The 23,752-nt window shown below is 36.2% G+C and overlaps 1 protein-coding gene across 2 annotated transcripts in view; it reads right to left on the reverse strand.

Moving 5' to 3' along the window:
* Window positions 1–1,947: 1,947 nt before the first annotated feature.
* LOC128985356 (endochitinase) overlaps window positions 1,948–23,752 on the reverse strand; it is a 39,780-nt gene continuing 17,975 nt past the window's right edge. Inside the window, exons 1-11 of one of the 2 annotated variants that reach the window (XM_054404781.1) lie at window positions 15,117–15,232; window positions 14,042–14,135; window positions 10,340–10,503; window positions 8,323–8,488; window positions 7,161–7,383; window positions 6,290–6,413; window positions 5,518–5,715; window positions 4,904–4,985; window positions 4,013–4,224; window positions 2,832–3,329; window positions 1,948–2,365 (exon numbers count right to left, since the gene is read on the reverse strand). In XM_054404781.1, the coding sequence (XP_054260756.1) occupies window positions 2,225–2,365; window positions 2,832–3,329; window positions 4,013–4,224; window positions 4,904–4,985; window positions 5,518–5,715; window positions 6,290–6,413; window positions 7,161–7,383; window positions 8,323–8,488; window positions 10,340–10,503; window positions 14,042–14,111 (1,878 nt within the window). In that variant the 5' untranslated portion in view covers window positions 14,112–14,135; window positions 15,117–15,232 and the 3' untranslated portion in view covers window positions 1,948–2,224. Of the gene's footprint in view, window positions 2,366–2,831; window positions 3,330–4,012; window positions 4,225–4,903; window positions 4,986–5,517; window positions 5,716–6,289; window positions 6,414–7,160; window positions 7,384–8,322; window positions 8,489–10,339; window positions 10,504–14,041; window positions 14,136–15,116; window positions 15,233–23,752 lie in introns of those variants that run through there. The other variant, XM_054404782.1, reaches the window with a different exon arrangement.

Genomic DNA, 23,752 nt, shown 5'->3' on the forward strand with positions numbered 1-23,752 from the left:
TTTAGTAAAAATGTAGTCAGACAAGTTGAAATTCACTTAGTCTGCAGGTTTGCTGCGGCGAGGGTATTTGAGTACCTTTTAGTGCATTGCGCTACAAAGTGAAAGGTAAGGTTCCTGATGATAGGCGGATGGGACCTAAAACAGTTTTGACTACTGAAGATGAGAGCCTTCTGGAAAAATCTATTCTTACTATTTCCGTTGCAAAAGAGGACTCTTGTGGAGACGGTAAATATTTAATAAACATAAAATACTTCCTATAGATTAGGTCTATTATTTTGATAGAAGAAATTACAACATAAATTAAAAAAAAACTATGTATTAGATATTTGATATCCTAAAACCTCTTCTACAAAATAAACACTTCCATCGAGAAGCAAATCAGCCAATTTATTTTTAATTTTAACAAAATTAAGCTCTTTGACAGTTCAGGTAGCTTATTAAAGAGCTATATTTGGGGGAATTTGTGGCTATTAGTATATTTTGATAATCATATTACTATCGGAATATCTAGCTGGTTACATTTCCTTGTACAGTATTATACAGTAGTTGTTAAATTCGTTACGTTTTGGGAATGAGGAAAGATTTTCTTTAACAGCTATAGATATAACATTAAATTTTGGAAAATGAATATACATGGTATAGTCATTATCGAAAGTTTGATAAAGAGGGGTTTGCTGGTCGTTCTGCTTGGGGTATCAAAAATTATTCTTACAGTTTTTTCTGCCACGTGAAAACCTTCCTGGCCAGGGCTATTACCCCATAAATGTTTCCATATAGAAGATGGGAGCGAAAGAAACTGTAATGCGTAGTAAACCTTAAACTGAGTGCCTAGTAATTGATCAATTAAGAACGGTAGACAAAATATATTTTTCTTAACCAAAATTGTTTAAACTTTCACCTCAATTTTTCATTTTTCTATAGCTCACTCACAGACAAATAGGATTATATATATTTACCAGTTTATGTTCAATGTTTATGACTGAAAAAAATATTATTAGTAAAATACTTCAAAGGTGCCAGAAATTGATCATCTGAAACTACTGTTTGATCATCCGGAAACCAGTAATAGATCAGGTGAGCATATTTAAAATAAACCAATTGATTATAAGGCTGCTAAAAGAAAGAATACTGTGTTAGAGCAAACAGTAAAATTATATTGAGATACAATATAGTCATTGTATGAAAAAATACTAATCTAAGACTAGTCATAGGACGGACCTAGGGAAAATGTATTGTAAAATATCCCAAGATAAGAGAGATACACTTATTCGACGTTAGTGATCTAAGACGTAACCCACTCCACAAAAACAACTCCAGGGTTTACAATCGGATGAAAAAAATACTTGCACTATTCAAAGTCAATGCTTAAAATATGCCTTCAGTGTTTGACATATAGAGTAGTAAACAGTACGTAGCCTTCAAGGGCACTAAATCAAAACCGGTGTAATGTTCTTGAGTTGAGTGTAGAATGGAGCGATATAGCTTGTGTAGCTTTGCTTGTGTCCACAAGTCAGACTGTTTCTTTAACCAGCACTATCTATTATACAGTGTAGTTAAAGTGATACAATCAAATTTTATGTAGATTTTTAACAGTTATTTGTTATGACAATCTTAAACAGGTCGTCGTGAAAGAGAGCGACGGGTTCAGGTACAACCATACGTACCCACCTCGGCCATCCCAGGACGTAAGGTATGAAGGTTCCGCTGCTTTTAACATTTCTTCTGATAAGAATTTCTTGAACTTGGGGTCTTTAAATGAAATATAGGCAAAATATTCTTATGGAGGCTTCTGAGTTGTACAACCGTGAATTCAGTGATAGAACCTCTCGTCATTTATTAACAGTCCAACGATCAAAGAAATCAGAAGTTAGTTTCGGACCATAAAAATATTACTGACTAAAGAGCTTTTATTGTAAGAAATACTTCTAGAAAAAGAAACTGCAGCCATTTCTGACATTCTATTTATTATATGGCACTCAAGAAATGTTACAAACAATGCAATAATTCAAAATTGAGTCTTCATTGTTATTGAAACACTGTATTATCACTACATGTAATAAGACTTGGCTTAACAATATGGCACAGTATCTTAAGTAGATAATAATTACTATTTTGACTACATTGTATGTTTGACTAAACTCTGTACTTAGAACTTAGATGATGAAGATAATCATTTTAAAAAGACTCTGTTTTTGTCAAATTAACCCATCCTGGGGTCAGATATTCATTTCTTTTGATTGTAGAAGGTCCGGCAGTTTGGGCGACGAGAGTTCTCAGGCCAGTCGCAAATGTTAATCTCCGTGTTCCAAACTGTTCCTAGCTTACACTCGAATTCGAGCGCTTGTCCGTGTACACACTGGTAGTACTGTAATCACAAACAATTACAGTTTTTTTTATTAATGAAATCTTACTAGAACATTAATCTCCTTGTAAGCTGATAATAGCTGAAAGAAGTTATGGAAAACAATGATATTGAATATTAATGTCTTTACGAAGTGATACAATTCACCATTAAGGGGAACAAATATTACCCTTCTTTGTGTAGAAGAACGATCCAGTAAAAGCCTAACATATTACGTGCAATAAGGCGAATACCACCTCGTTAAAAAAATGTACTCGACCTTCTTTTAACCTCTATTTGAATGAATGTTAATCCTTTATTGAAGCGAACTTAGGACCTCATGTTCCATTCTTACAGTTAACCTCTTGTTAAATATGACTTTATGACCCAGCATTGCTCAGCATGTAACAGCTTCATACAACAACTGTTGTCTATTTTACATCCTCCTTGTAGATACCTACGATACATAGTTAATACTTAGTTATTTTACCTTGTTACACTTGGCGTGTGCCTTGAACCCGTCGTTGGAGCAGTCAACGTCGGCCTGTGTCTCGCCCGCAGGAGGTTCCTCAGCCTCTATCACCTCCCCCGGCTCCTCGGCCTCCTCTGTGGTCGTGGCAGGACGTCTAGAGGTCGTGTGTGGGCGCCGTGTCGTGGTAGCCACGGGTTTGCTGGTCGTCGCTGGCTCGTGTTCGCAGGGACATCCCTCGGTAGGTTCTCCGATTGGTCTGGTTGGTTTGGGAGGCCTCGGTTTCTCTGCGGCTGGAGGCTTAGGCTTTGGCTTCTCAGGCATGGGTGGTTTAACCATCGGTTCCTCTGGTACATTTTCCTCTGGCAATGGGTTTTCTACCGGAGGTTCCTCGGTTGTCGGTTTTGGAGTTGTTGGTTTTCGGGTCGGCTTCGGTTTAGGTTTCGGCTTATGAGTTGGTCTTTTCGTTGGTTTAACTCCATCTGCCGACGGTGTGCTGGGTGGCCTTGCCCACTCAGGCTGTGACATCACAATAAATAATAATACAAGTTTAAAACATTTTTTATCTTACTTAAATTAAAATTTAAACTATTTTTCAATCAAATAATACACCCCGCTGCATTTGTTACTGAGAAAGTTCACAACCCAATTACAGTCAGTACAGGTTTACAGTCAGCAGATACGGCCCTTTCAGTTTGGATTGGTTGAGGCAAAAGTTGACAAATTCTAGAGACCGGTATGCACATCAGTGCAATCTGTTGGTGGCTCACTGCAACTGCGTTCACTAGCAATAATTACTCTACTAATTTAATACGAACTCTAAATCTTGAAACATTTAAAACAAAGGTATGGAATGCGTAGATCTAACTAAAGTTTAAGGTTTAAGTTGTCTGTATGGCCTTTTGTTGATAAAGCTGGTTCTCTAACGTTATTTCGAATTGCAGTGTTTTCTTTTACCAGGTTGAGGTTAATCCTTCACATAGAATTACTTTTTACACTACTTCAGACTAGGCTTAGTGGCTGTGGCATTATCACTTAGATAATAAAACCCTTTGTTCATTGACGGGATTTGCACCTTGGAACTTGGGAACCGAAGTACCGTGCTCTAGACTTAACTAGACGAGCTTGCTTTCGCTTTGGGAGCGAGTTGGAAACGGGAGAATTATATATTATATTACAGTACTTGTTTCCTCTGTACTCACCCTGGGCGTAGTGGTGATTGTAGGAGTTGGCACAACGTACCCTCTCATGCCCTTGTTAAGCACCTGGATCAGTGGGTTCTTTGGGCCACACACGCCGTTGAAGTCGTCCATGTCTATAGCCCACGTCATCGCCCCTGCGTACCCCTTCTGCTTGATCCAGTCCATCTTGATCTGAAGACTCTTCTCGTTCTCAAACCCGACCCACTGAGTGCCTGTGATCAAACCACCTCCATCATACCACCACTATAACTCAATAATATCAGCGTTTTGGAACAGTACAATGCGTTTGGCACATGACATACATTTTTTTAAGTTTTTAAATGTATTTCAATAGTAGATTTGTGTACGTTTATTAGGGGGGAACGGTCCTAACTTGGTCTTGATAATATTTTAAATCAACCTCCCCTTAAAAACATTGATAGCCCAATGAAAAATCACATTTGAATTCAGAAAGCATTATGACTGAAAACTAATATGAAACCAGTTAAACTCTCCATAAAATAATAAAAGACCCACTTACTTTGAGATTAATTTGTTCACTTGTACCTATCTAGAATAATGAAGTTCACATAACAAGTTAAAACAAACTGTTTATTTACGATAACATGTTAATGTTTTAACATGTTAATGTTCGTACACGGCTCAAACAACACGTCACATCATTAATTTTATCTGAAGGGAAAAAGACAAGTGGTTGAATCACTGTAATGTGACAATAGTTCATGAAAAAAAAAACATAACGTCGGTAGCTAAAATATGAAATATTATAAAAGAGTAGAACTTAACAAAACAATGAACATCAGAACTTTCATAACAAAAATACGTTGTACCGAATCGTCAACATAATCAACTGTACTCAGATTTCGTCCTGTTCAGTCCTCAGTATGTTACCTTTGTACGCATAGGGGCAGAATCCCACGTCGTCCCACTTCTCGGTCCATCCGCCGTCTTCCTCTTGCAGATAGTCACATATCTGTAGACAGAACGAGACTTTAAGTCATTTTTCATAAAAAAAATATGATCTTACTGATAAATTTGGTAGGCCTACCCAATTGTCGCATCATTAAACTTTTTAATTTGGAAGATTACGTCAAGGTGTTTAAGCCTTTTGGCATAGCAGAGATAAATCTAAATTTGTGGGTCAATAGCCTAGGGACAATAGAGTCACACGCTGTATTATTTACTCTGGCAATGTGCGATGTAGCTTTATTTTTTTATTGGTGTCTTTCAACGTTATTGGTTTTTCAAGTGCTTATCAAGGCAACTGTCCAGAGAGTAACGGTTTTGTTACTCTCTGATGTTGACCTTGTTTTAGATATAGGTATATTAATTAATAGCAATTGACAAATGGCATCTAAGTTCAAACTAAAACCCGCTTGAGATCGAATAAGACCGTTACGATTTGAAGACAACACTAAAACCATTCACCTACACAGTAATCAGCCTGTTATTCCAATGTTGAGATTTATTTACAAAATATCTACATTTCTGTTGTCACCACCAACCTCGTAGTAGGCGAGGAATCCCTTGGCGTTGGTGTAGTTGCCCGGAGCACCGCCTCCAGCCTCCTTGTTTATGTATGAGCCCAGCGCGTAGCTGGTGCTGCCAGCGCTCAGGGTGAAGGAGCGGCCGTAGAACGGCACACCCACCACCAGCTTGTCCGGGGAACAGCCGAAACTCACCCATAACTCCAACCCATCGTTCTATAACACAAAGAGATCGACTAGGTTATTTAAGATAACACAAACTATTTTGTAGAAGATACTTTTAGGTCTTTTGGTTGGAATGATCTTGGTTCGGCTGAGATATGACGTGTGAGATGTAGATGGATAAGTGTTTGAGGAGCAAAGTGTGTATGAAAATTGAAAACCATAAGAAACTATTATTTAAATATTTTTTTAGATGAATTTGAGGTACATAGGGTTTGGGCATGGGTTATGAAGATTTAATTGAAGACACGGGAAAGAAGAATGTATATGTTACGGATTTTTGAACTTACAAAGGGTAAATTCTGGATATAGGGGCCCAAATTGGTTTGAAAACGTGAGAAAGGAATGCGGGAAATGGCATTAACGGATTTACAAATATGGAAAAAAGCTGATTTGAGTCTCCGGCATAGAAACGAACGACCACATAGGCATAGGTCAATGGTGTGTGTGTGTTGTAAATCTGTGTTAGACAACGGATAGATGCAATACCTAAACTACTTACCACCAATCCTTTATTCTAACCTATAAAAATATAGAAACAGTAACACTTGTGTTTATATTTACTGACCACGTTGAGCAGCTCGTAGGCGTACTGGTCGCTAGGCCGGCGATACAGCGGACTGTGTACATCAGCGAACCCTGCCCAGTTGCCTCTTAGGTCATAGGCCATCACGTGGATAGCATCCAGCAATCTACACACATGGCATTGTTATAGTATGTATCACAATGATGTATGTATACTATACTAGTCTCGATCTATGTGTACACTGGAATAACTTTGTTGTCACTTTATTCATAAGAACTTGTGAGTCGAATTTCAGGATAGTAGAATCGTTGTCCTTTCAACATAGGTAATACAAATCAATCAGTGGATAAGTTTTTTTTCCACAATTCAACATCTCAGATTGGATTGTACAACTACAAGGTTTTATAGAATGACAATAATAGCTTTGACTACGGATATAACTCTAGTATCTAAAGATCAACAGGCCTACTAATAGCCATCCCTACGATGGCCTACTTCATATTCTGAACCGAAATGTTAGTGTATTCCTTAAACATTATGGAAGATTTTTGTAACCCTAATAGATAGGTTTACACATTGTACAATAAAAGAATTGTTTAGTTCATCTCACAAAACTGTAAAGAGTGGCCAATATTGTCACAATCCCGACTATTCTGCGTCTTGTCTTTTTTAACGCCTTTAGCACTTTTTGCATAAGGAAGTGGCCCAAACCCTAGTCAAGCTACTATTTAACACGGAACTTTTGATAGTGACCATCAATCATCGATAGCCCAATGAATGACATGTGGCATACCGGTATGCGTCCAGATTCGACCCCATCATGACTCAAACCAGCAACCTTCTGATTCGAAGGTGGACACTAAGGACTATCAGGGCATTTAGACTGATGAAGTATTCAAGAGACGCAACTCACTCGCACAGTTCGGGCACGTGGTAGCCCTCGTTGAGACGGAACTTGGCGAGCGGGACTGCCATTGTGATCTCCCAGCCCTTGCCCTCGGCGATGAAGGCCCTCCGCAGCTCCTCCACGAAGAACAAGAACTTGTCCTTGTCACTGAAGCTTCCTCCTCGGTCCGCCGCGCCCGGGTACTCCCAGTCCAGGTCGAACCCATCAAAGTCGTACTTGTGCATGAACTCTGCAAACATCACACGTCAATGTTACACAACATGAAGGTAGTTTGGACTGCTTGCTTACTAAATTCTATGATAGAAATCACCTATGCAAGCCTTCGAAATTTACTCGCTCGGTTACCGAGTTTGGCATATAGTCCAGTCAATGGGGATGCGGAATACTGTCCCCCGGAAAACTAACCCCCCAGGTGAAACGTGACGTCACAAAATCTGCTAACTAACCAATATGGAAGCCGTGTCCGCGACTGGAATACTACCCCCCCCCCCTAGATAAATCATGCTATGTAATTTTAATTTTAATTCGAGTAATTCCGTTGGATAATAGAAAATGCATGTGGTGAATATAAAACAGATTTTCGAAATGTTACAGCAAGTTTGGTTGGTTAGGTTAGGTTAGATTAGAACTGTTTGACAACTAAATTTGAGTGTCCGTGACTGTAAAACTGCCCCCCCCCCCGGTCTCTGACGTCAATATGACGTAGGAACCTGCTTGGGGGGTAGTTTTCCGGGGGGCAGTCTTCCGGCGACTCCAGTCAATGACGTTAAAAAATAAATTTGCATTTATCCCATACAGCACCGATTTTAGCAAACATTTAGATTTGGGTTCTACCTTTCCTCTATTTCAAAGTCCACAATTTGACGGGGGCTGCTTTACCCCCAGGGTTACAATCTTTTATTGAAAAGAAGAGCAAAATAAACAAACTGGCTAATTGTAAGCATTTTTTTTTTTTATGTAACAGACATGTCTGTAGATGTACTATTCAGATGTACAGTAAAATGGTAAAATGGTCTACACAAAACTAAACTAGGATACACTTAAACACTGTTTTAGGCCCGTTCCTACCTCTTCGATCAGTAATGGACTACCAGAGTTAGTTTAAGCAACACAGGCTAACACACTGATAACACTAATCATGATTGAAATTCTCCATTCTAGTACGTACCAACCACGCTGCGGATGAAGGAGTCTCTCCTCTCCTTCATGGAGACAAGCGCCGAGTACTTGCGGCCTCCTTCACCCCATCCTCCCACTGCCACTGAGGTCTTCAGTCCCGGGATTTTCGCCTTCAGTGCCGTGAAGTTCTTGTAGCCATTCTGTTCCACATCAACCTGTAGACAAAAGTGTATATGTTCCGTGTATATAACTTATGAAGACTGATATAATCTATGAAAATATCTTTAATTGGATATTTACAATTTTATATCTACAGTAAAATGGGTATTGGAGTGATCCCATGCCACAACACGTACATCTGTATGAGTGGCAATTAATTGTCTGAGTAGCCACATGGGATAGTTCTCGTCTTGAAGTACACTGGTTGCTAGTTCGATCTACAGTATATTGGGGATCGTAGATACAGATTACATTTGTAATGAACTTTAAATTATGATACTGCAGTATACTGTATAACGAATTGTCGGCGTAAGAGTGAAAGAATTAAAACGCCAAACCAACTTGGATTTGGTATGAATGTTTCTTAAAGTAAGTGTTCTTTTAATCATTTTACACTATTTTAAGTACATTTAATAATCGTTTGCTGCTCGTTTTTTCAAAACTTATTTCCCTTTAAATAGTTCTCTGAATTTTCTTCAACCTGCATAATAAAGGGGGAAGTTTTTGCTTGTGTTAACAAATGTTTATTGTACCGCACTCAAGTAACCAAAAAGGTTTCTTTATGTGTTGACTTAATACAATAGTGTTGAAATGACGAAGAATACAAAACAAAAATATTTAAGAAAAATGTTTAGATATCGTCAAGATTAATTTTTATTTTATCGGCCGTATGTGTGTGCGCGCTATATGTTTGTTCGTGTGTATGTGTTTGTGTAAAAAGCTTTTAATCCTGACGACCTTCATTTGAAGTAATCATTCATGTACGCACCTGATGATGACTTCTTAGCAGGTTAAAACTAGTTTTGGAATACAACAATTGGATTGCCAGAATAAGGTATTTAAACCAGTATCATTAGTTAAGATATTGATTTCGTTTGAATACCCACAACTTGAAACTTGATATTACATTTTTTTGTTCCTCAAACACTCATGTTAATGAAACTTACTATTATAACAGTTTTAATAATTTGAGGACACAGTCATATCGTTGCGGGAGTAACAAACGCGGGAGTTCTCCTTAGGAAGTTTTACTAAGCAAAGTTCACCAAACGCAGATCATTGTCTTTGATTTATAGACATCAAAGTTGATACATGACAGTTATCAAACATCTGCCTCAGTCGCGGATATCCATTCGTACTGTGTATGTTTCGGATATATCGTATCTTAGCTGTCTTCTCCTCGCGCTCCAACCGGATAGCTCTAATTGATTTGTTCTTTTTATGGATAGTCGTTTAGTTGTATATCATCATTGTGACTGTGTTTTTATCTATGCAAATGTGTCACTATATTATGGTTGAGGTAAGAAATTTTATGTTTATAATTTCATGTCATTTTGCAATGTTTCGTCTATTAGATTACTGAGCTTAAGTCCTATGGAAGGTGTCCGCACAGAAGAAGTGTTTGTCTCTTACTTAATATTTGAATACTTCACTTTATAAATTAAGTTAAAAAATTATTTTTATCTATTTAAGGTTTTAGTTTCGGATAGCCTTTAGCATTATTGATCAAACACATTCAGTAATACTCGAGCAGAATAAAAGGTTCAAATATTTAATGAAAATAATTCCTTGATACACATATTTTATTGACTTCAAATAATTTTGATTCACTATAATTAGTCTCGAACGTGGCTCACTTTGGGCAAGATAGCAAGGTGAAGTGAGCGCAGAACACAACTATCGAGTCCCGGACCGGAATTGAACTGTCGTGACGATTGGACCACGTTAACATTTCGTATTCTTTTAAATGTAAACAAAATGCAAATATGTATGTTTTGACAACTATATTAATCCATACTGTAATAATATACATGTATTGGCACATAAAGACAAAGTGTTTGCCATACCTCTGGATCTAGAACGAGCACCTCCCAAGTGACGTTGCTGACTCCTATGAAGGAGTAGATGAGGTGGGTGCACATATCGGCGGGGATGTCATCGATGGTGTAGCGACCCAGGCCCGGCCTGTAGATGGCCCAGTTGCTGAAGTAGCACACTATTTTTGAGTCTTCTGTAACTCACAGATACTAATACAGATACGATTTCATCAATGGCGTTAACAGACGTAAGCATCGCTGACGCTAACCCAGTTGATGAAGTAGCAAACTATCACCAAGTCTTCTGTAACATATATTGTTACAGATACGATTTAATCAATGGTGTTAACAGCCTTGGCCATTCCTGACTCCTACAGAAAACACAGCGTATAAAATCTGCTAAGTCCGCGTGACGATAGTTCGTAAAATGCATTGTAGCAATGGGAAACATACATACAATATGCTCTATTAACCAGTGTTTGTCTTAATCAGTTTATAAGCTTTAGCCAAACACTGAGTCGCCGGGTCTTACATAATGCATAACACTGTTCTCGCCGGTTGGCCCCGTGGCCTCAAAAACATGCGTCAAGCTAAGGTTATGAATTCTAATGACATCACTTTCTTTTCCTATTCAGAACTAGTACCATAGCCAACGGTGAACCTTGAAGTACTAAAGTTTAATTTATGAAAAATGTATCATTAACATATTTTTTCCCTCTCTCATATGTATTATAGAAAACTAAAGTTCTTTTGTTCCTGGACTTTGATTTCTTCGCCTTGTCAATGTGAAACGATTCTTGGGTTTCTTAGCAAATAATTTATTTAGTAACAAATTTCAATCAATGTTGAAACTCATCTTTAACGTATCAACATTTAATTCAAATCACAATTAATTAAACACGAAAAGGTTGGCACATTTCTTTTGTAACGTGTCAAGTCTTGCTGTTTCAAAAGCACGTTCAAAGTGTCTTCATAAATAACAGATATTGCAACTGCTTCAAGTACGCGGCCTTGGAGATTCCATTCTTTGTCTGAACGTCTTCGCTAAATGGAATAATCGAAATGATTCATCCACCATTCATTAAATTTTCTGATTGAGAAATGGATTGCTAGTCGAGTTGAAACAAATCAACAACAAAGTCGTCAATGGACAGTGCTTACTAGCAGTTGCATCAAATAATCGGTGCAATATTTGAGTTTTAGCTCTAAAAAGTTGTTTTCCCTATTATATTTCCAAATATCAAACCTACCCCAAAGGGTTGTGATACCAATGATGAATTTTATGATTAACTAAACCACAGAATGTAACTTTGTTAACTCTACACCTTTTCTAATTTTATTTCAGAAAGTGTCTAGATTATTTCAGAAAGAGTAAATTGTATTCCATTATTAAATATCAAATTAAATTACCATTTGTATTCCAGACTAGTAGTTTTTATTTCATAAAACGCCAATTGAATTTCGAAAGAATAAATTGAATTTCAGAAATAGTCATATTTATTTCAAATAGTATTTCAGAATTTGACACATTAACTTCAGAGTTAGTCAAATGTATTTAAGAAATTAATATAATTAAACATCTGTTTATAACTGTATTATTCCAAAATCAGCTGCTAATTCCTAATGCTGAGAACAAAGTTGTTTACACAAATTATTTCTGAAATACAATTATAATTTATATTTTCTGAAATGCAGTTAATACTATCTGGAATACAATTGATATCTTCTGAAATGCAAATAATTGTTTATGGAATATAAATGATCATTTCTTAAATAAAAGTGTTATTTTCTTAAATTAAAATTACTATTCTGAAATACAGTTGACGCTTTCTAAAATTGAAATCTTACATCTGAAAAACAAATTGTCATTTCTGAAATACAGATGAAGATTCTGAAATACAATTGACCCTTTCAAAAATGAAATTGGTAAGGGTGTAGAACAAAATTCATGTGAGAGTTGTAAAGTCAATTTATATTTCATATATATAACCGGAATATTTATTATTTGTTATGATTTAATTTAGAAGGAATAACCAAAGGCTTTACAACAATAGACCATGCACATTATTAGAGTTTGATTGGAGTTACTTTTAAGATCGTTCCAGTAGTTTTCTCAGTTAATAAATTATCCATTATTAATTTTTGTAGGCTATTTCATGTAACAATATTGGCAACGAGTCTAAAAAATTGTCACGTGTGTGTTTTGAGTTATTTAAAACTTTAAGGACAGGTATTAGTTGATTAATTTATTTGTTTGCGTTTGTGTTTGAAGTAAGCCTACTTACTTGAATAATAGTTAGTATCCCATCGTGGCGTTTTTGAATATTGCAAAATTTTTCTGAGTGATGAAATATTATGTATTATCATTGACTATCAATACTTCAGTAACTTCAGTATCCAATAGTCAATGGTATTAAAATCCATTTTTAGCCCCTGAGCTGTGATATTAATTAAATATAGGTATTTACCTTCGTCTACAGCTCAATCTGTTGTAACTTGAGTTACAACAGATTGAGCTGTAGACGAAGGTAAATACCTATTTTTAATCAATGATATTATCATTTAAATGGTATTATTTAAAGTTTTTCCATTTCGATAAAAAAAGAAAAATAGTTTTTTGTGCAACTAGTGAGCAAAGGGAGCAATTGACTCACTCGAGAGAAATACTTACTCACGAGCCGTAGGCAATTGCACTTTGCACTCGAGTTGCACATTATATTTTTCCTACAGTTACCATAAAACAAATAAATTGGTAAAGAAACGTGACATATTTTTTACACAGAAGTGAACTTTTAATATTACATTTAATAATACAACAGTACAACCAGCTGACCAGCTGATTTACAACCAGTGCAGCCAACGTATTTCGCGCGCATAAGACCTTGTTTGCATGTTACGCGCTCACTATTTCGTGCCTTCACGTTGCAAATCTGGAGTGAGTGAGACAAAGTAATTTAGAGTGAGAGAATGTTAACATTGTCTCACTGATGAACGAATTGGCCACTTTGCTTTTTCAAATCAGTGAGAGAACATGTACATTGTTAGGTAACTGTAGGAAAAATAAATAACTTCTGCATTGGCGACTGGAAAAATTGAAGATAATGCCTAAGACCTTCCAACATACGATTAGAGCAAATAATATAGCATATTTAATCTTCCATTTTCAGTGTACCTGTACCTCAAGTAAGTGCCTAAAATATTTAGGTTATGGCTAAGCAGCATTTGATCGGCAAAATTGCCGAATTTAAAGTAGAGTTAGAAACGTTTTCAAATTACATTGAACGTTTGGATCACCTCTTCTCAATCAATAAGATAAAAGATGAACACAAAGTCTCATTTTGTATTTCAATTATTGGTCCTTCCATATTGGTTATTCCACTCTCAAAATTTGCTTCACCCTAAACATTTTTCTGAAGTTGATTACAATGAAATTGTTGACTGTGGTACTGTGGATTGACTAAGAATGAATTGAGTGATCACTGCAGCTGTACCAGACACTGGAAATTGGACATTTGGGCTTGAAAATAAATGCTGAAGGAATGAAAGTTTTAGACAACTGATAAGTTAATCATTACTCATTACTTGAAGACAGCGATGCACACCTTAATGCACATTTTAATCGGAATATAAATGCAGGAGGTGAACCCTCGTGCAGCTGACTGAGATCATCTGTTTCTTTAGCAAGGGCCATAGACTATAACACCACAACCCAAAAAAGGTGTTTGTACTCACGTTCTGCGTGGACCGTCCAGCCAGACACCAGAACGAAGACGACACATAACATATAGTGAATTGTGCCCATCCTGCTGGGCTGCGAATATAATATCTGTAAATACAGAGAAAACGTTACATTTTCACGAATGAAAGTAATAGAAAATTACTAAAGAGTATAAGATGTCCGTGTACGTTTCTTCTCCCGACAATGACTTATTATTAGGATTAACCTACGGTTAAATTTAATTACCCATCACAAATGTTATTACTTAATTGTAATAATAAATTACTTTTTTAATTAATGTTAAAGAATATCTCCCAACATGTACAAAGGACTGTTATTCTTTGATAATGCTCAATAAAAAAAAAAACTATTTTATGTTCATCAAAATATTCTTTATAAGGTTCCATATTTGAAATGTATGGTTTCAATATCGCAGTTCTTAGAATATTTCGATAGTAAAGGAGACATTTCTGAGGAAAGCCAATTTTTGCAAACTCCCCTAAATGGATTATGTTTGTACCTCAAACTTGACTTTGCAGCAAAATATAGTTAGGTACAAAATGTAATAAGTAAAGTAAAGAAACTAAAACGACTGTTTCAAAGCTCCAAAAGCTTGCTAGTGAGGTTGTTCCAATCCAGAACGATATGGTAATATTGTAAAAAATTAGATGAAAGTTACGAGTATTTAGTTTAAACTGTACAAATAGGTTTTAATTGCTACTGATAAGTTGCAGTAGTTCGGCCGCTTTGAAAACGACCTGCGCGCTAATGCTAAACCAATGCTGGAGGAGGTCGCTTTCTAAGCGGCCGAACTATTACTTAAACCATTAATAACTGTGTAAAATATTATTTCACAATTAATATTATGAATCCTGTTCTAAAGGAAGGAGTTAGGGCAAATCAACGTTTTATATGAAAATACTCATTGATTAATCCAAATAAGCTTAGCCTTGTTACACGTAATAAATTAACCAGTTAATACCCAGATTTTTTCTAATAGTGTGATTTGGCAAACTGGTACTATTTTTTTATCTTTAAAATTAAAAAAAGTGTTTTTATAAATTAGTCGTTTGTTTAATCGATACTGACCTGTGCTTAGTGGTTGGCTCCAGAGAGCACTGACCCGCGACTACGGCGGACCTTGGCAGGGTCTGACACTGTAAACTGTGACAGTCAGGAGGGGAGTGGACGAACGGGTTCTGGAGATGGTGATAAGAAGACACTGACCGCCGCAGCCGCGCTGTCCACCTCCCTCCTCAGCTGTGGTGATTAGTGTAGGAAGTACCTTCTAGAGTCCATCACAGTAATATTGTACTTGGACTAAATCACACAAATAAAACAGTGGCTATCCACGAGCTTAGGGTTTCATGATCCTGACTGAAGAGCCTTGGTCAGCAAACTGATTACAGATACTTCACCAATAATTCTGGATTTTACATCAGCAATGTAAAAGAGAACCATATATAGTATCCCTACATAGAGTATCCCTACATAATATTGGCGTTGTTACAGGGTAGTAGTGAAACCCACCCAGAAGAGACTTAACCAGTCGGCTCTTTATAGACTCAAGAGTGCAGTGATTGTTTATAATTAATAACATGACGTAATAGATACTCATCTACTATTTTCTCCTAAGAACACTTCACTTGATTTCCAAGAGAAATATATCTACTCCCGAAAGAGATACCATTACAATTTGAAGATACAGCAAAATCTCCATCACATACCAAACCAATAGCACCTAATTGTTCATCTCCCAAGATCTCCACCACTACAAACAATGACACAACATCAGATGATGCTGTTGAAGCGTGATTGTAAATGACCATTGCTACCCTGGCTTGGTAGAGGGATTGTAAGTGTAGAGATAGCTTCTTTGTACAATTTTAAAGAACAACAATTATGTTGTTGAACGTACAATTTCCAACAAGCAGAGGTTCTTCTCAGTATCATCATAATAAGATGACAGTGTTTGGACATTATCTTTGTTGAACTGAGTAGATACCAGGCAGTTGTTTTCCCTTTTCATTACCTAGTCCGAAATGAGTATTATGTACCCAGCAAACCACTCCTAAATATACTCACTTAAAATATATTTTGGTGTATGTAGCCAGGGTGTTAGGTTAGTGTAGTTGCGTGCTACTTGTGACAGTGATAGCAGTATAAGCATTGACTATACACCTCTACAGAGGTGTATAGTCAATGGTATAAGTCTGTTCCTTCGCTCCACGCCACCTCGACAAACCGTGTCTTTTTTAAACGGCTGAGGACGACACGACATTGTAATGATTCGTCTTCAGTTGTTTCAGGAGAATATTGTAAACCCAAATAAGGATTTATCCATAAAATCTCTACATTAAAAATATCGGTTTTTCTTTTCCGAGACGGTTCTGCTCTTCTACCCGTCCGATTTACATAATTTTGGTCTTAAATTAAAGGTACGCACAGATTTGCCACTAAGCATCGGCATTCATTTATCTGATTCGTATATATCGAATTATGCACCTTCCTGTACATTTCTTATGAGAGTTAAATTTGGTTTTTGTTTTTTCTAGTTCGTTTGGCTCTTCTACCCGACAAATTTTCATAATTTTGGTCTTAATTTAAAGGTATACTTGCATAAACTTGCCATCAAGCATCATCATTAATTTATCTATTTTATTACTCTACAAAAACACATAAATTTGATTTATTCGAATTCTTACTTCAATTAAAGATGTGTCATGTGTGACCAGCCCTAATTACGTTATATGTGTTGGTCAAAGAACCTTAAGTACAAAAACCAGCTTTCATTTAAAACCAGCTATTGATTATTAAGATCGCACCTACCTCAAGCATGCTGCTGAATCACGAATAAACAAGTTATTGTTATTTAAGGACTAATCAGCAATCAATTATACGTAACTCCATTTTTATTTCAGTTATTTTAAATGCCTTGGTCTTAAAATATATAAATAAAGACTTCCATTTGAGTCATTGATCGTTTGAATCAGTTAGGTTCAAGTTACTGTATTACTCAATAAAAAACATTTAACAGTATAACTTTATTCGTATTTATTTTAATGCTGCGGAGCATCGCAGGTCCTCTAATTTAGTCTTAACCGTTAAATTACCCTGCCGCATACTTCAGGATTAATTATGTCTTTTATATTGCAGCAAAGTGCTATAGAGAACTTGTATTTTATAGAAGAACCGTTATAGGTATTAGGAATCCCAGATATAGTAAGATACGAACTTGGTATCTTGTTCTCTAATGTTATTTTAATAGTTTGTTGCGGTTGCGGTCATTCACCGTAACAGAATCACTTTTGCAAAAATTTAGCTATCGTAAATAAGAACATCTTTGTTCTTGAAATATTTTTTTAAAGTATCTAATCAGTGATCATGTTAACTATCGTACTGAGCAAATTCTTGAACATTACTTACTTACTATATCGATCATGTTCCCTTATAAAGTATTGTGAAACACAAAGTATAAGACTGTGCTAGTGTATGGAGTGTCATTACGTCTTTTGTGTAGTGGATGTGGAAAGTATTTGTTGGGACAGAATTCGTATCCAGAGTAGTATCAATAACACAATTAATTATAAGTCTTTATTTTCGGATAGTATGCAATACTAATAGCCTACAGCATCTTCGTATGTTTACGCTTATCTTAGACTTACGTAAGTAAATTTAATTTATTTTTTTGTTTTATTACCGAATTTCCCATATAGGGAATAAGCTAGTACCGTAGTACTCATGGTAAGACCTGGACCGTGACCGGAGGGTTTATGAAGGGTTTTATGGGGTAAAAATTGGTTTTCCCATTTTGACCCAAAACATGCAAAATTTTGCAATTTCTTTTAAAGCATTTTGTAGAGCTTAAAAACAAATAATTTAGTTTACTGAAGCTTTATATTGTAGGTATATTGCGCCTAACGGTTACGGAGAAAATTCAAAAAAAATTTAACTTAAAATTTCCACGTTATTCTTATAGAAAATAAGTAAACTGTTGTAAATTGCTTGTTTATGAACATATTTTGATCAAATATGGAAAATGCATTCACATATTACTAAACTATTACCATAAAATCTGACCATAAGGCTGTACTAATGCGGATCATCTGCAATGCGGTAAGTCACCCTTCTGATTTTCCTGTGTGGCATGATATACATAAGATACATACATAAGATAGATACATAAGACAGTTCAGAATCATCAATGATAATTTACTTCCTCTACTTAAGCAAGACCTTTTGAATATTAACTGGCATAGTGTGATAGAGGATAGAGAACCTGAGGGGGCTTTTGATGGTTTCTTTTCATTACTCTATGAAGCCTTTAATTTCTATTTTCCACTGCAAACAAGGCGTATTACAGGTAAGACTAGAGGTAGGTATGTTAGAAGAGCGAATAAGTTCTGGTATACACTGGAACTAAGTAGGATCAAGATGTTTGTCTTAACTAATAGGGATAGGCTTTCCGAAGAAACTTGTGAGGTAGCCATAAATCACCTTAGATCGCTCTATACTAGAGCCAAAAAACTGGGTAGGCGGAAAGTTGACGAGGCTAAGAAAACTGCTAATGTCCAAAGTATTGACTGCTCACTAAATCAGTGCAAGGCACCGGAACTTAGTAAACAAAAATAGAGATACCTGCAAGCCCCCTACATCAAAGTGAACAGCTAGTCCTGATGAATTCAATTGTTTTCTTCTAAACAGTGTCTCAAATATTGTAAATAGTTTCGACCATCCCCCCAGAATAGGCCTACTACTCACCCAACTAGAATGCATGGACCTACTTTGCTTTGCTGGTGGATATAACCCCTGATGAACTCTTAGAAATTGTCCATAAGCTAAAACACTCGAAAAGTTCAGATATTTACGGAAAGAATGCGACTATTCTTAAATCCATAATTAGCAGCATTGCCTTTCCACTTTGCAGAGTCATTAACCTATGCCTGAATGCTGGAATTTTTCCCAAGTGTATCAAAGTCTCACGTACTATGCATATTTTTAAGAAACGCGATGCTTCCAGTATGTCCAGTTACCATCCTATATCCATAAATACCTATGGTTGCTAAAGTTATTGAACTGTCATGAAGCGGCAGGTTGTAGATTATCTTGAGCAGAACTACTTGATTTCAGACCTGCAACATGGCTTTAGGCAGGATAGGTCTACGGTTACTGCAGTTTCAGACATAACAGAGGTAATACAAGACGCTTTTGAAGCTACTGAATCCCTGGCCTTGACTCTGTGCGATTTGTCGAAGGCTTTGGACGTTGTATCTCATCAGATCCTATTAGATAAGCTGAATGGTTATGGTTTCAGGGACAAAGCCCTCTCGACACTTGCTTCGTACCTGGACGACCGTCATCAAATTATCTCCCTTGGGGGTGCAATGTCCGAGGCACTCAAAGTTGAGCATGGCGTGCCCCAAGGCTCAGTATTTGGGCCTGTTTTATTCCTAGTGGCCATAAATGACCTAGAGTTGGAAGGAATGGCTTTAAGATTTGCCGATAATACGACTCTAATTACAACTGGAAGAAACCCGGTTTTAATGAGATTTCTGAAAATGTGCTGCCCTAAGGCAGCAGTAGAAGATTCTGAACTCTTGTTTGCAACTGCTAGAGAGTGGTTCAGTCAAAATAGGCTAATACCTAATGAAAATAGGACACAGAAATTGATCTGCTCTCTGTCACCATCGCTTGAGCAGGTGTCGAGAAATGTGTCACAGCTTGGATTTACTCTCGATTCTAAGTTAACTTGGGGAGACCACATTAATACCATCTGCACGCGGTTACCGAGGGTCACCTACCTGCTCCGGAAACTCATTAACCTGGTCCCCAAATCCTACCTGATAGTGGTATATCATGCCTTGTTCCATAGCCACGTCTCATAATATGGTTTACTATGGTCTACAGCTATGGGGCCATGCACCTGACTGCCTGAAAATCCTACGGCAGCAAAAGAAAGCTTTGCGAGTTATCACTGGTAGTAGGAGGCTTGAACGCTGTAGGCCGCTTTTCATAAGGACGGACATACAAATTTCGCTGTACGCAAACTTCGTGACACCAAATAAATAGAGTAGAGGCAATATAATCTTATGGAGGCTTTTTAGTTAAACACCCGTGAATTCTCGGATAGAACCTCTCGTAATTTATTAACAGTCCAACGATCAAAGAAATCAGAAGTTGGTTTCGGACCATAAAATATTTCTGACTAAAGAGATTTTATTGTGAGAAATACTTCTATAAAAAGAAACTGCAGCCATTTCTGACATTCTTTTTATTATATGGCACTCAAGAAATGTTACAAACAATGCAATAATTAAAAATTGCGTCTTCATTATTATTTAAACATTGTAGGAGTTGGCACAACGTACCCTCTCATGCCCTTGTTAAGCACCTGGATCAGTGGGTTCTTTGGGCCGCACACGCCGTTGAAGTCGTCCATGTCTATAGCCCACGTCATCGCCCCTGCGTACCCCTTCTGCTTGATCCAGTCCATCTTGATCTGAAGACTCTTCTCGTTCTCAAACCCGACCCACTGAGTGCCTGTGATCAAACCACCTCCATCATACCACCACTATAACTCCATAATATCAGCGTTTTAGAACAGTGCAATGCGTTTGGCACATGACATACATTTTTTTAAGTTTTTAAATGTATTTCAATAGTAGATTTGTGTACGTTTATTAGGGGGGAACGGTCCTAACTTGGTCTTGATAATATTTTAAATCAACCTCCCCTTAAAAACATTGATAGCCCAATGAAAAATCACATTTGAATTCAGTAAGCATTCTGACTGAAACCTAATATGAAACTAGTCAAACTCTCCATCAAATAATAAAAGACCTGCTTACTTTGAAATTAATTTGTTCAATTGTATCTAGAATAGTGAAGTTCACATAACTAGTGAAAACAGAACTATTTATTTACGATAACATGTTAATGTTCGTACACGGCTCAAACAATCACATCATTAATCACACATCATCGTCACATTATTAATTTTAACTGAAGGTAAAAAATAAAGTGGTTGAACCACCGTAATATGAAAATAGTTAATGAAAAAAAAACATATTGTCGGTGGGTAAAAGACGAAATATTAGAAAAGTGTAAAACTTATCAAAACAGTGAACCTCAGAACTTTCATAACAAAAATACGTTGTACCGAATCGTCAACATAATCAACTGTACTAGGATTTCGTCCTGTTCAGTTCTCAGTATGTTACCTTTGTACGCATAGGGGCAGAATCCCACGTCGTCCCACTTCTCGGTCCACCCGCCGTCTTCCTCTTGCAGATAGTCACATATCTGTAGACAGAACGAGACTTTAAAAATCATTTTTAACAAAAATTTATGATCTTACTCATAAATTTGGCAGGCCTACCAAATTATCGCTTCCTTAACCTTTTTAATTTGAAAGATTGCGTCAAGGTTGTTGAACCTCTTGACGTAGCAGAGATAAATCAAGATTTGAGGGTCAATACAGTCAAATATTGTATTATTTACTCCGGCAATGTACGATGTAGCTTTATTTTTTACTGGCGTCTTTCAACGTCATAATTTTTCAAGTACTTAGCAAGGCAACTGTCCAGAGAGTAACTGTGTTGTTACTCTCTGATGTCGGCCTTATTTTAGATATAGGCATATTAACTAGGTGGCGTTCGCAGAGGCATCCACAAAATTGAGCGGAGTCATCAAGGGTTCATATTATATTGTTTTTGTCATACTGCAGTAAAAACAGTAGTTTTTAATGCATGCGTTGCGGGTCTAAAGTAGCATTTTTACTCTTTAGGGAGTAACAATCATTTTTAACCTCTATGGAGTAAAAATCAGCTGTTGTCAACTCAGTTATAAATTTCGATTGTAAACGATTGCATGTATCGAAAATATGTATCGATTCGTGCTTCATAATCATTTTAACCTACAGTTTTAGGTGAAGACAACATTTGTGTGGATATAAATAATAGGGTAATTAGTTTGGCTACACATTGTTTTGTAGTAAAGGTGAGTAAAAACACTGAGATGTCATTTTAGGCCTTTTCAGAAGCCTGCATTTACATTTCAAGTTTAAAACCTCTGGGATGGTCATTAGCTTTTTCTCAAATAGGGCGTTACAGTTCCAGCTAGTGATAATCTAGAAATCAACCCTTACAGTTTTGGATTCTACCATTTTGGCTTATTCAGTAACTGCATAAAAGGACTTCATGTGCTAGTGATTATATAAGCGAAAACACAAAATATATGACATTCTCTCAAATCTGAGACCTTCATAACTACTAAAACATATCTAACCAGCCAACTATCTTAATATACTCAGTAAAATAATTGGTTTTTTTACAATATTAAATATATAGATTGACTTAAAAGAACTGTAATTTGAATATATTTACTGTACCAGTGAAATTCTTATGTATATATTATTAGGCAAGCATGTTTCTTTAAAACCCCTTTTCTCAGCTCCTGTTGCTTCGCAGGGAAAATCTACGCATACTGTTAGAAAGATAGTTTCCTGTAGACGTGCATAATCCCTTAAAAATTAAAATAGGCTTAAAAATAAGCACAAAAAACGAATTTGAAAATTTTAGCGAATTTCCCATATAGGGAATAAGCTATTACCGTAGTACTCATGGTAAGACCTGGACGCGGGACCGATTTTTTTTTTCGTTTTGAGGTCCCTAGAGGCCAAAAACACCATCCGTTCAAATTCATATATATATATATATTTATATATTTATATATTTATATATTTATATATTTATATATTTATATATTTATATATTTATATATTTATATATTTATATATATATATATGTGTGTCCGTCAGCACGATAACTCGAGCAAAAATGATCCGATTTTGATGAAATTTGGTACAAACGTGTAAACCTATGTTTATTCGAACGAGTTCGCGATCCAGCATGATCGGACCATGGGAACGGGTGTTTACGGGGGGTTTTATGGGGTAAAAATAGGTTTTTCCCATTTTTGACCCAAAAAACATAAAATTTAGCAATTTATTTCCAAACCATTTTGTAGAGCTTCAAAAAACAAATAATTTAGTATATTGAAGCGTTATTATGCGCCTAATGGTTACGGAGAAAATTCCAAAAAATTGTAAATTTAAAATTCCAATGTTATTCTTATGGAGTATGAGTAAACTGTTGTAGTTTGCTTGTTTATGAACATATTTTGATCAAATTTGGAAAATGTTTTTATTTCTTACTAACTATTAACATTTAAAAAAAAAAAAACAGTTTTACCCTCCCTGATGCAGCAAACCTAAGTACTTGTTAAACTAATTCTATTTAAATCGGGAATAAATGTTATATTTTTAAGTAGACATTTCAGTGTAAATCCAATCAGTCAAATGGAAATTCGCTTAGTCTGCAGGTTTGCTGCGGCGGGGGTATTTAACAATTAACATGGGCTTTATGGGTTGCCATGCTGGTTCCAAAATAACAACAAAATATAAACAGATAATGAAAACGAATGGAAGACATTCCAATCACATGTTTTATTTTGTACCGCAAGCCTTGAACCAAGTGCTTGCATTTGATGGTAAAATGATAAATTGCATAGTTTGCACTTTTTGTTCAAACACTTGATGATATAGGGTAATTTATAAGATGTTTAAGATAGCAGTAGTGTTGCTTCCCCATGTATCACTTTGCCCAATTACATGCCAATTTTGGAACAAACAGTACTTTACTATTTAATTTTGCCTTGTCTAGCCT

Source organism: Macrosteles quadrilineatus, unplaced genomic scaffold (genome assembly GCF_028750875.1).
Source record: "Macrosteles quadrilineatus isolate MER2022 unplaced genomic scaffold, UCM_ALF_1.0 Scaffold_2__2_contigs__length_208266976, whole genome shotgun sequence".
In the NCBI taxonomy this organism is placed as follows: Eukaryota; Metazoa; Arthropoda; class Insecta; order Hemiptera; family Cicadellidae; genus Macrosteles; species Macrosteles quadrilineatus.